The following is a 12572-nucleotide window of genomic DNA, read 5'->3' as shown; positions in this document are numbered from 1 at the left end:
GGTCCAAGATGTAAGCTATGGGAGGATCTATCTGTAGAAATGGAATATAATATTGATAACTATGTCTTCATTAGTATATACTGTATACTATATACTGTATATATTAAAATAAGGATCATGTTCGTTATCTTAGAGTGACCTGGTTTTATCTACAGAAGGAGCAGGTCACCTTTCACAAGAGCTATGTTTCTACAAGATCTTAGACCAGACTACATCTTCTTCTGTTTTGTAAAGGTGAACTCACTTTGTTATCCCCATAAGGAATTTTGGTCTCCATATTTTACCCATCCTATACTATTACACACAACACCTAGCATTAGCATTAGCACATGAGCTACCATTGAAGGTGCCTGAGGACCAACTCCAGATCTTCATCAGCACCGTGGTCAGAGGCACCAACAGGAGAATTAACCTATATGTACCTGTTTTTAGTGGTGGGGGAAACCTGTTTGGCATGGAGTGAACAGGCAGACTTAAAACAGAAAGGCTCCAGATAGATGTGGAATCAAACCTTCAACCTTCCAGCTAAAACAGTGTGTGGCATCCAATGTGAATTTGCCATTGTCTATGTTTTAGTGTAGAGGTAGACTGATATATAGATTTTTTTCAATATCGGCCATCGGCTTTAATTTTTTTTTTTCGAAAGCCGATATTTGATCAGTAGTAAAAATGTTATATTTGGTCAGGCACCTGTGTGGGCAGCACTTGAAGTTCAATAAATGTTAAAAGAGTACTATGTGTATTAATAATTTCATTTATATTGCTGCATAAAAATCTTAATTATCTGAGTGTTTCAATTGTATTTTATGGTCAATGTGGTTAAAAAAAAATGGCTTTAAATATCAGCCTCAAAAATTGGCTGTAGATAGCGACCATCGACTGACCAAATTTTAAAAAAAATCAGCATCAGCCTCAGAAAAACCCATATCGGTCGACCTCTATTTTAGTGTTGTCCTGAGTTAATATCAACTTAACTAAAAAAGCCTTGGTTTTAATGAAGGATTTTTGCATTTCTTTTTTCCTGGCCTCTATAGGGGAAGATTTAAGTGGGTGTTCAGTTGATTGCAAATTCCCTCCTATATCACTAAAGCCCACACACTGAACTTTTTCTTTTTTCTTCCTATTTTTGCTGAGGAGAAGGATTAGTAGGACCAATTAAAAGACTATATTTATATCTAATATCAATACGAATTTTACAAAAAATCCCAACTGCTCATAACTTGTGTGCCCATAACTCCAAGATATTCTGAAAGATACCCTTTAAGTCTCTATAAAATTTCAGAATTGTCATTGCAATGTACATGTCAAATGTGAAGTATGGCAACTTAATTTTAATTAGATTAGATTCAACTTTATTGCCATTACACATGTACAAGGCAACGAAATGCAGTTAGCATCTAAATATAAGTGCAATAAGCAGAAAGTGCAGAATATACAGTATCTACAATATTTAAATGATGAGGCAGTACTACAGACATATAAATAGATAGATGTGGAAGTACTATGGACAGACAAATGGTACAATTTTTGAGCTTGTTGGTACAAAATGAAAACTTGCTCTTTTCTGGCTGTTCTTTACCCACATAATATGTTTGTACCTGCAAAATCACCCCAGTTCTTTTAGACTGATAATTATATCATATATAATTTTAACTTTTTCCAATATTGTGCAACCCCATGGCCTCTGCAATCATCTGGGACAATTTATGGTGCATGCATAGTCATATGATGCACTGAATCTTTACTTTTAAGATACAATATCACAGTCTGAGCTTTAATTATCATGCAGGTTTTTCCCCACTGTGTCAGAAAATAGTCCTTGTGATGCTTTGTTTGCCCAGATTGCAAAGGTATAATAGTATTTGGGCACTTTATTCCCTGATTGTGAGGTTCAGCAGACGGTCAGTACAAAGAGGTGATCATGGAAGTGAAGATGATTTGTTGCAAACATTTCAGCCAGTAGATGTCACTGAAGTTTAGAGTTTAGAGTGCTCTGTAATCAGTGCCCCCATACAGAAGCTATAATAAACACAGGTGTATATTATCAGGTTTTATGATAGCTACATTTCATTTAGCTGCTGCAGTTTTTGGCTCCTTGTGTGAATGTTAGTGCGGAAATAAGAGCTATTGTTATCAATAACACCTGTGCCTTTCCCTCACACATCATCACCACATTTAAGCTGAATACAGTAGATACCATATGTTCAAAACCTATCCAATCACTGTATAGATATTGCAAGATGGAGCTCAGATGTGACTGCAGATGCACAGTTTCAAATAAATGTCTCCTAGTTTCTGAAATAAATAAGTAAGATTTACTGCATTGCTCAAGATCAGACAAAAAACACCATTAAACATGAAACAAAAACGTCCCAGGGGATCTTGACAGGAACATAAAGAAAGAAGGCTTATGATAATACACAGCACTTTATCTTGCATTTTTGGAAACGTTATGTGAAATGACTTGACCAAAAACCTAAAGAAGGCCAGACATTCAGTGTAAACATCCTGAGGGGACATCTGCTCAGCTGGAACATGTTAAGTTGATTAAAAAGCCTGGAAGCAGTAAGAATGACTCATATCATGCTGCCTTATAGAGCTTTCAAGTCTTGGCCTGCTCACATTTATTCTGTCTTTGTAACATCCTTCGTAATATTGTTTGAATGTAGGCAGTTTACTTAACAATAAATCAATAAATGATGTTGAATAATGTAAATGCAAACTATGAGAGAAAATGTAAAAATTAGCAAAGTCAAACAATCACGTTGCCAACTTACATTAACAGTCTATGTGTTAATATGGCTCTAAATCTAAAAAACAGAAAAAGAAATCATTTGATTAAAATCAGACTTTTTTCATTACTCTTAATGTAAACTGAAATGTCATTTAGAACAAAACAGTCTCCCCAAATATGTGTTCCACTGCCTGAATAATTATTTTTGCAGTCTTTAGTTATGTATGTAAACATAGTTACTTTGGTATAATGTTAATTTAGTTCATTTTCAAAAGAATCAGGGACATTAAACTGTGATGCCCACTCAGTTCAACATTAAATTCATAATAGTTATGTGTGTGTTTTTTAACCATCTTTTAGAAAACTCTATCCTTCTTGTGTTTTAATTCTATTAAATACAATCTAACCTTTCTTCTTTAAAAAAATTACATTTTATGTAACTTCTTAGGTCAGGACACTCTTGGAAAAGAGATTTTTAATCTCAATGAGTCTTTTGTCCTGGTTAAATAAAGTTTAGTAAATAAATCAAAATTAAAAAACACATCTTTCCTTTCATCTATCTATCTATCTATCTATCTATCTATCTATCTATCTATCTATCTATCTATCTATCTATCTATCTATCTATCTATCTATATTAAATTGAATTCACATATTTGTATATTAAATTAAGCTATAAAGAACTTATTCCTGCTATAGTTTTGGTAATAGACTGTATTCAGCATATTGAAGTTAGAATAGAAAACTGCTCTATTAGAGTCAATAATAAAACTGGAAAAAATACAAGTAAAGTAATATTGAAGTAAATAAATAAATAAAGTAGTAGAAATAGTGAAGTACAGCTTTTATACTGTCCACAATGGGCTCATGTCTGCCCCCTAATGGCCAGAATTATGTTTTATTCTACCAAATACAAGTTAAAACCGGTGTTCGTTAGCAAAATATGGCAGCATAACTGTCATAAAAAAGAAATTTATACTAAACATAAACAACACATCGACCTATTGTATAATTGAATATCTATAATAGCTACATAGCAAAATCGTAGGGGGGTATAGCTCAGTGGTAGAGCATTTGACTGCAGATCAAGAGGTCTCCGGTTCAAATCCGGATGCCCCCTCAGGAAGCTTTTCTTCCTTCTTTTGAAACGTGTCTTTATACTGATTTAACATGCTATTATTTTTTATATAATGTTAACTCTTTCCCCGCCATTGACGAGATATTCCGTCAATTGCTTCCCAACGCTTCCCCGCCAATGACGAGATTTTCCGTCAATCCGTGTTTTCACTGTTATACTGTAGTTGGAGGTGTTGTGGATCATGTGAATTACTTTCCTTAGTCCAAAAACAAACAATTAAGCAACTTTTTCGGAAAAATGACGGGCCGGGTTTAACGTTTTTGCACTGGAGTCTCCGTATCCCATGGCAACGCATCCAGCGGCAGTCACTGAATGAGGAAATGAAGACTGCAGGAACCGCGCGCAGTTTCAAAAGCCTTAAAGATGATTATGGAGACAGAGTCTGACAATTCAATATATGATGGAGCTACAGAAGAACCATTTAGAGACAGGAACGGAGAAACAGAAGGTGAGGGAGACGGACACGGAACACGGGAAACACGGAGCGGCTCAGGTCCGACACGGAGGTGCGGGTGGGGGGGGGCGGGGGCACAGAGCGACACGGAGAAAATGACAGACAGGAGGAAGAGAAAAGAGACATTTGTAGAGGACATTCAAGGAGAAGACAGACATACAGACATGGGACAAGACAAAGGACAGCTAGTCTGCATCTGTTAGAGTGAGTTCAGATTCAGACTGAGGACACAGAACATATTCAGCTGTAGAATGTCAGCAGGACACAGGGAAGACACTGTTGGATTTGGCTTTAGTATGAAATAAATAAATACATATATTCATACAGAGATAAATAACTAGATGTCCATAGAATTATTTACAGATCAAACACAGCAGCTGGTCCAACAGGAGGACCTGGTGCAGCCAAAGGCCAGAAATCTACAGTATTTAGTGCATTTGTTTCTTTTTTTCTTGAAAATGAGGAATATTGAGGTGTTTATATCCAAAAGCTAAACTACTATGTGTTAGACTTATAACTGATGTATGTAAATGTGCAAAGTTTAGAAGGAACCTGGTGCTTTACAAGATGTTCGGTCTAAAGTTTGGTGTGGATTCCCCTAACATTTTGTGGAATGATGGGATATCTTAGAGCTGTTTGTTACTATTATTGCTGTTATTATTATTTTATTTTGTGATTTTGAAGACAGCGTTACTGTTGGTAAATAAGAAAGAGTCAAAAATGTAAATAGGAAATCAGTTTTCTCTTGAAAATCAATATCTTTGAAAAAAATGCAATTTTCTCAGCTTTTTGCTCAAAATTCATTTTTTTTCCTGAAAATGACCAATATTCAAATGTTTATATCTCACGAACGAATAGAGATAGAATAAAATAGTTTTTTGTGTTTGAAAGTTGAAGTTCTGTTCTTTCTTTTGATGTATTCAGTGTTCACATACTCCTAACACAACATTTTCAGTGAGCCTCCAAAGATTAGTGAAAATGACCAAAACGGCTGGCGCTGGCTACCAACTCACTGGAAAATGCTCTGGCGGGGAAAGAGTTAATATCTTTGTTAAAATCAAAACAATATTTAATGTTTGAAAAACGGAGTGTATCACAGTGTCTCAAATAGCTTTTACATTTTCTTTAGTGACTGTTCATGATTTTTTTTTTGCCTTTAAGACGGAAAATTCTAACCTCGTCCCAGTCTTGGGGTCTGAGGAGACACCAGAATCTGAGATATTAAATGGAACCCTGTGGCAGAGATGACCCAGCTCCCAGAATAATTAGCTATTTAGTGAAAACTGCTGATTCTATAATAATTACATGACTTATCTGGTGATTTTTAACATCTTATCCATGGACTAGTAAATTAAGACGCCGTCTAATTAGATCTAACTTTAATTAATTGATTTGTTTTTCTGATTGTTCGGGGTGTTACGACAGGTGAGGCCCATTTTCGGCACCCATATAGTGATCCGGGAACAAAACGCACACATATAGGCCTACTTTGTATCTCTGTCTTCTTTAAATCATCAAAACCAAAGATAAAAAAAATAAGCAAACTCACCAAACATGTAGTAGTGTCTCATCAAGGCTAAGAAATTTAGTCGTCTGCGCGTTTGTGTCAGGGAACAGTTTCGATTGGCTCACAGTAACACACGTGACACACGCACTCTTTCTGTAGTTTGCCTCTTGGTAGCTGTTAGTTATAATGTTTTCATGAATGTAGCGGCTATTTGTCATCAAAATTAAATCAACTTAAATGTGACTCAACTTAAGACTTTAACAGAACTCAAATAACCACTAGATGCACCATGGGTTTGTGGTTTACGCAGTCAAAAATACAATGTCCATAACATAGGTGTAGTTCAAGTGGTTTGTTTTCAAGATTTTGCAGGCAAACAACAACTAAGGCCTGTTGTGCTGTTTCTCCTGCTCATCCTGTTTGATCGTCTGGTAAAAAAAAACATGAGCCTACCCAGGTGCATGCTGGTCTAACTTTGTGCTCCCTATTTATACCAGGGTGCCCACGGTCTAAACCAATAAGAAAACACAAAACAAAAAGGTGCTAAATACCAAAGAATGAAAACAATAACCATAAAAATAAAAAAAAATATATTCTAAATATTAAACAAACAAAAAATAAAAAATCAGCAAAAAATACTAAGTTAATAAACAAAAAAGGTAAATTAACTTTAAACAAAAAAACTAAACCCACAAATAGCTCCTACAATGAATGCTTCAACTTTTATTTTAGTTTCCAATCTTTTATCTTTAGTCCTGGAACATTTGATGTCATTATGTTAAAGAGTGTGTGGAAAACAGCTACAAAAGAAATCAACACCTGCTGCACACTTTCAGTACTCAATAAACATTTATTTAAAAGTACATCATACAACCTTTTAAATATAACATGGAGTCTTTAGCAGCTAGCTTATTTTCCTTTTGAGGACATTACTGTAATATACAGTAATAGCAAATAGTTAAGTGCTTGTTTGTAAAAAAGAAATTACTTGGTGTTTACTTTGGTATGTCAAAGATCTTGTTCACTTGCATAAAATATAATCTTAAATATCATACCACAGGATTTACACACAATAAAGAATAAAGCAACTGAAGATAAGAATCACCCATCAAAGATCAGGACTAAATGACTAGCATTTTTACCCGTAAAATGTAATTAGTTTTCATGTCTTCCCAAGGTGTGCTATTACTAATCTGTTGTTCATTTACTGCAATTTCCTTACAAACTACCGCAACTTTCCAATTAAATTAAGTGAAGATGTTGATTTCATTTGACAATCAACAATAAAAAGCCTACAGTGTGGTATTTCTGGTCTGGAAAACTCTATTTGAGTAAACAGAGTCACTCCAGGAAACATATTGCACATATGCCGCGTCATAACTATGCATATTCATAATCTCAGCAGAGATAATCTGAATTTGTCAACAGATTTCACAGTTTCAACCAGCCAGACAGATTATGTCCTTCAATGAAACAAAAATCACCATCCAGTGTCCAAACATGTTCATCTCAGTCTCCATGTCGCTGTGTAAAAAAAGTCTGATGGGCCTCAGATTCTTCATGTCAAACAACCCTGTGTTGCCCAAAACACTGTCAGATCCTGGCCCTGTGGTCTCTATAGTGCCTGAACGCTGGCTCAGTTTAAGGAAATGCGATCCACTGGATTAGTTTTAGTTCGCCACAACCCGTGATCTCATCCAATCCAGACTGGCAGGTAGACTGGAGAGACAGAGAGAAAAAACAACATGAAACATTACTTGTTTTCTTGAGCTGAATCAGTAAGATCTTGACTCATACACGTGACAGTGATGGGATTATATCAGGACTCACCCTTCTCCCGTTAAGGCACAGCAGGCCTGAACATGCCAGGAGTGTGTGGTGATGGCATCGAGTGTGAGGCACTGCGATATCTCAGCCGCCGTCATGGAACCCTTGACGTCTTGTTTGTTGGCTAGAACCAGAACAGCCGCATTCTTCAGGTCCTGTGTCCAATGAAGACAGTATTTCTAAATATTGGCACTTTTTCTGACATCAGTATAAGGTTAGACAGCAGAAATATTTCCCATAAATAGCAGAAAAATCTCCCTGAATCAAAATTGAGAACAAAGAACTGCAGTCTCAGCGGAATGTTTCATCACATGTCAACAAGCTGACTCAGACGTATGTTGAAACTACACTGGTGTTACGTCGGCAGTGGAACGTAAACACCAACCACAGACAGTTTCACTGGAACAAAGAGTTTGATTTTGCAATTTATGTATCTTGTAATTTCTCCATTGAATTTTTTTTAATATCCTCCTGAGACCCAGCAATGCATTTTTGTCCTCTGCGGGGGACAAGAGTTTCACAGTTTTACTTAGAGAAAAAAAAAAAGAAATACAGTGTCTACTATAAAGGAAATTCTATAAAAAACAAACAAAAAAAATGTATCTGAAAAACTGTTGCATTATGCTGTTTCCAATCAAGGCATTTATTTAATGTAAAAAAGCCCAAACTTTTACTTTCCTGGGTCTCAGGAGGATATGTTAACTTTCTCAGTAAAGCATTTAAATAACAACATAAAGACCAGCTATAGTCTTGTCAATAAAGGATATTTTTGTATTATAAAGCTGATAATTGTCAAATTTTGATATAAAACAATTATACTATGCTACTACTTTGTGTATTATTTCTTTGTTTGTTGTCTGATGTAAGAGATTAACAACCTACGTAATTTTTATGAAAAAAATTCCAATTTCTGCAAAAATAACACACATTATATCACATTATATCCCTTATCAACATGTGACATTTGTTGTTTGTACCTCATGTGCAAGCATTCGATGCAGTTCTTCTTTTGTGAGACTTAGTCGCTCCCGGTCTGTGCTGTCCACAACCAGAATGACAATCTGAAAAAGCCACAGCACAACACATATCACACATACTGCTCAATAAATCAATAGAGCGCAGACATCTCACGTTATCAACAGTGGTGTTATCAGTGACTTTTGTAATGACATGATGGAGCACAAAAAGTCCACTACAGACCTATATATTGCATGAACACTTATGTAAGTGTGCTAAGAAACAACATGAGGGGCCAAGTTTGATAAAAAGGAGGCAATACAGGTTAAAACACAATACAGGTTAAAACACAATGTGGGTTAAAACACAATATAGGTTAAAACACAATATGGGTTAACACACAATGGTTCCTTCAACACTGACCTACAAAACTACACTGTCTTTTCATGTGTATTCTCACTTTTCATATGGCCTGTTTTCAGTGTTACAGATATTTTCACTTCCTTCCTCCACTCACCTCTGTGTGGCAGTAGTATGAATACCAGGTCGCTCGAAGACTCTCCTGGCCTCCGATATCCCACACCAAAAAGTGAGTATTTCGCACACTGATATCCTCAACGTTGCTGCCAATGGTCGGCGACGTGTGGACGGCCTCCTTGGTCAGACTGGACACAACAAAGAGGGGAAGACACTATTTTTAGTCACATGCAAAGCTGATTTAATTCCCGACTAGATAAAACATGTCGAAAAATCACTTACAATTGGTAGAGAATGGTTGTCTTTCCTGCATTGTCCAAGCCCACGAGGATGACTTTGTGCTCTGTAGGAAAGTTGTAGAAGTTAAATGAATCATCAATGAACTTAAACTGAATAATTTGTTTGAATTCCAGCATCAGAAGACAAATGTAGTCAGATAACAACAGGGAAGAATATCATCATGATATAATACAAGGGTGCCAAAGTCATTTTAGTTCAGGGGCCACACACAGATAATATGATCTCAAACAGAAAGTAAAATTACATGACAAAAATGTGTGCATACAGTAGTATCCCTTCAAAAATGTGAATAACATGAACAACCACAAACAATCTGAAATTTCTGAAGAAAAATTAGTGCAATTGTAACAATATTATGCCGCATCTTATCATTTACATGTGCATTACAACTAACAGATCACAGTGGATCTACAAATGCACAAAACCTTTAGTAACAGGCATAATATTATTAAAATTGGACCTACTTCTCTTTAGAAATTTCAGTTGTTCATGTTCATTTAAAAAAAAAAAAGTTTGTAAATGTAAACATATTCATGAAATTGTCCTTTTTTACACAAAGAAAGACAACATTTTGGAGTTGTCATAGGTTATTGTTTTATTTTACTGGTCTGACCCACTTGAGATCACATCGTTCTGTATTTTACCCTTGAACTAAAATGATTTGAACACCCTTGATGATTAATATCTTCTGTGTAATTTTGGCATTTCACAAATTCATCCCATGGGACCTATTTGTACTCTTTCATGGCCCAGAGGTTTGACACCCCTGATGTAATAATGAATAACAAACAGCTCATATTCCACCTGATATTCCAGGTTTGACTCCTGGCCAATAAAACCAGTCCAAAATATGGGTTAAAAGGAATTTAATCCACTGAACTACATAGAGCACAACAGGTAGGGTTTATATGTGACGTGGTAATACAGTCACTTTACATTTAGTTACACATGATTATAATACACATACATTTTGTGATCTATATGTTCAAAGATCGATGTATTGATAAATCTTAAAAACAACAGTATGAAGTGTATCCTCACCTCTGTCCCCGAACACAGCCAACATCTTTGTCAGAAGGAGTCCCATGGTCAACAGGTGTGTGAGTAAATGAATGAAAACAACAGAATTAATCCAGAGAAAAACCCTCGACTGACTTCATTCGCAGTAGGTTTGTGTTGTTCCTCGCAGCTCCGGCTTCCACTGTGTTGAAAATACAGGTATCGCTGTCAGTCTGTACTTCAGCTGATGATGGGAGGAGTTTCACTGAAACACGTCGGGATTTTTCAGTCGAATGAGTCACGGACAAAAGAGCGTAGTAATGCTGCATTCACGTGTTGTGGGAAATATGGCCGTTGTACAGTTTTGGGTGAAAATCTGATATTGTATGAATTAATGAGAGAATAGGTTTTACTGAGAAGGAATGTTTGTCTCAGAGCCACTTCAAAAAACTATCTGCACGTTACATTCTCTCTTTCTCTCTCTCTCTCTCTTTTTTTTTTTTTTAGCTTCTTTCTAGTGGAAGATGTATAAATCTATTGTAGCCTACATAAATCAATATATACAGTATGTGTAATAAAACTTTATCATATACAATGAAACATCAGTTAACCATCACTTTTGTCATTTCTTTTACAATGCATCTTATTAAAGTGTATAAGATTTAGCACATTTAATTTCTAAAATAATTGTAGACCGGTGTAATGGTAATATAAATTACATGTACAAACCCAGATATTATAGATTATCGGGGTGATAAACACTAGAACAGGGGTGTCAAACTCATTTTAGTTCAGGGGCCACATTCAGCTAAATTTGATCTGTAGTGGGCCAAATCAGTAAAATAATAACATAATAATATGTCAACTCCAAACTTTTTTCTATGTTTTAGAGCGAAAAAAGTAAATTTCCATTATGAGATGGTTTACATCTACAAACTATCCTTTCAAACAATGTGAATAACATGAACAAACTGAAAAAAATGTGTAATTTTAACAGTATTCTGCCTCAGTTTATCATTTCCGCATGTACATTATAACTTACAGATCATAGTGGATCTACAAAGACACAAAACATTTAGTATCAGGCAGAATCTTGTTAAAATTGTTCTTACTTCTCTTAAGATATTTCATGTTATTCATATTTGTTCAGGTTATTCACATTTTTTTGCAAAATTAAGCTTTGTTTTAGTGTAAATACATTAACATATTTACAAAGAGAAACATTTGGAGTTGTCATTATTTTTATGTTATTATGATAGTATTTACTGAATCCTGCCCACTTGAGACTGAATTGGTCTGAATATGCAGCCCGAAATGAAAGGATTGTTAATATCTCAGTGTAATTTTTGCATTACACAAATTCATCCCAAGGGCCGGACTGGACCTTTTGGTGGGCCGGATTTGGCCCCCGGACTGCATGTTTGACACCTGTGCACTAGAAAGACAGCTTAAGTTATGTCCTAATGTTTTGAGAGGACTTAGAGGTCTGAAGGGGTTTTCGTTTACATTTTACTTTACTACATTTCTTTGTTTTAGCTGATTTATTTGCTCATTATGCTATTTTAAAGGTTGCAGTTATGCCTAATGTTCAGTTTTTTTCACTGATTTGCTGATCACTTTTATCACTTTTATTCAGCAGCTTGAGTATCGACATAACGATATTTCAGTAAAACTAAACAAAAGTCCATAAACAAGTAATCACAAAATGCAACGTTTCACGTGTGTTTAGTGGAATGACATGTTTAGTAGAATGTTGTGGAATATTGTGTTTTCTGAAATGTTATCCTATTTTGACCCTCAAGGCCACCACAATATTGTGTATTTTACTCCATTATATAACCACTGGCTGATTATATATGTATATAGCTACAGAGAGCCATAAAGGGATAAATACATAAATTAAAAAAATAAATAACTATAAAATGAAAGGAAAGCACCCATATATACAATGGATAAGTCTCTCTCTCTCTCTCTCTCTCTCTCTCTTTCTCTCTCTCTCTCTCTCTCTCTCTCTCTCTCTCTCTCTCTCTCTCTCTCTCTCTCTCTTACAGGGAAACACAAAACTGCTGACTATCAATGTTTTCCATGTAAATCTCTTTGAAAACCCGATTTCGGAGCTCGCAAGTGAGAATACTGGGAGCTCCTGAATGCACCACACGAGCGGGTGTTTCGTTATGTC

General features: G+C 35.5%; 1 protein-coding gene and 1 non-coding gene across 2 annotated transcripts; one reads left to right on the top strand and one right to left on the bottom strand.

The window, feature by feature from the left end:
• The first annotated feature begins 3782 nt into the window (after nucleotides 1-3782).
• trnac-gca (transfer RNA cysteine (anticodon GCA)) lies at nucleotides 3783-3854 on the top strand. Its single transcript has one exon. It is a non-coding gene; the product is annotated as a tRNA-Cys (tRNA).
• A 2804-nt stretch (nucleotides 3855-6658) lies between these two features.
• Nucleotides 6659-10625, bottom strand: arl5c (ADP-ribosylation factor-like 5C). The gene is made up of 6 exons (XM_030142426.1): nucleotides 10436-10625; nucleotides 9377-9437; nucleotides 9135-9282; nucleotides 8638-8721; nucleotides 7664-7815; nucleotides 6659-7552 (listed from the first exon to the last, which is right to left on the bottom strand). Exons 1-6 carry the CDS (start codon nucleotides 10479-10481, stop codon nucleotides 7504-7506), a joined length of 540 nt encoding a protein of 179 aa, XP_029998286.1. The 5' UTR covers nucleotides 10482-10625; the 3' UTR covers nucleotides 6659-7503.
• Nucleotides 10626-12572: the final 1947 nt, after the last annotated feature.

Source organism: Sphaeramia orbicularis, chromosome 8 (genome assembly GCF_902148855.1).
Source record: "Sphaeramia orbicularis chromosome 8, fSphaOr1.1, whole genome shotgun sequence".
Classification (NCBI taxonomy): Eukaryota; Metazoa; Chordata; class Actinopteri; order Kurtiformes; family Apogonidae; genus Sphaeramia; species Sphaeramia orbicularis.
The sequence above is the reverse complement of the archived record's forward strand: the minus strand, read 5'-3'. Positions and strand labels throughout refer to the sequence as shown.

What these genes read in the sequence shown, in the direction of transcription:
- arl5c (XM_030142426.1), bottom strand. Translation starts at nt 10,481, where the DNA reads ATGGGACTCCTTCTGACAAAGATGTTGGCTGTGTTCGGGGACAGAG. An exon ending in ACAACCATTCTCTACCAATT is followed by an intron (nt 9,283 to 9,376) that starts GTAAGTGATTTT and finishes TGTTGTGTCCAG; the next exon opens with TCTGACCAAGGAGGCCGTCC. An exon ending in TGTGCCTTAACGGGAGAAGG is followed by an intron (nt 7,553 to 7,663) that starts GTGAGTCCTGAT and finishes CTGTCTCTCCAG; the next exon opens with TCTACCTGCCAGTCTGGATT.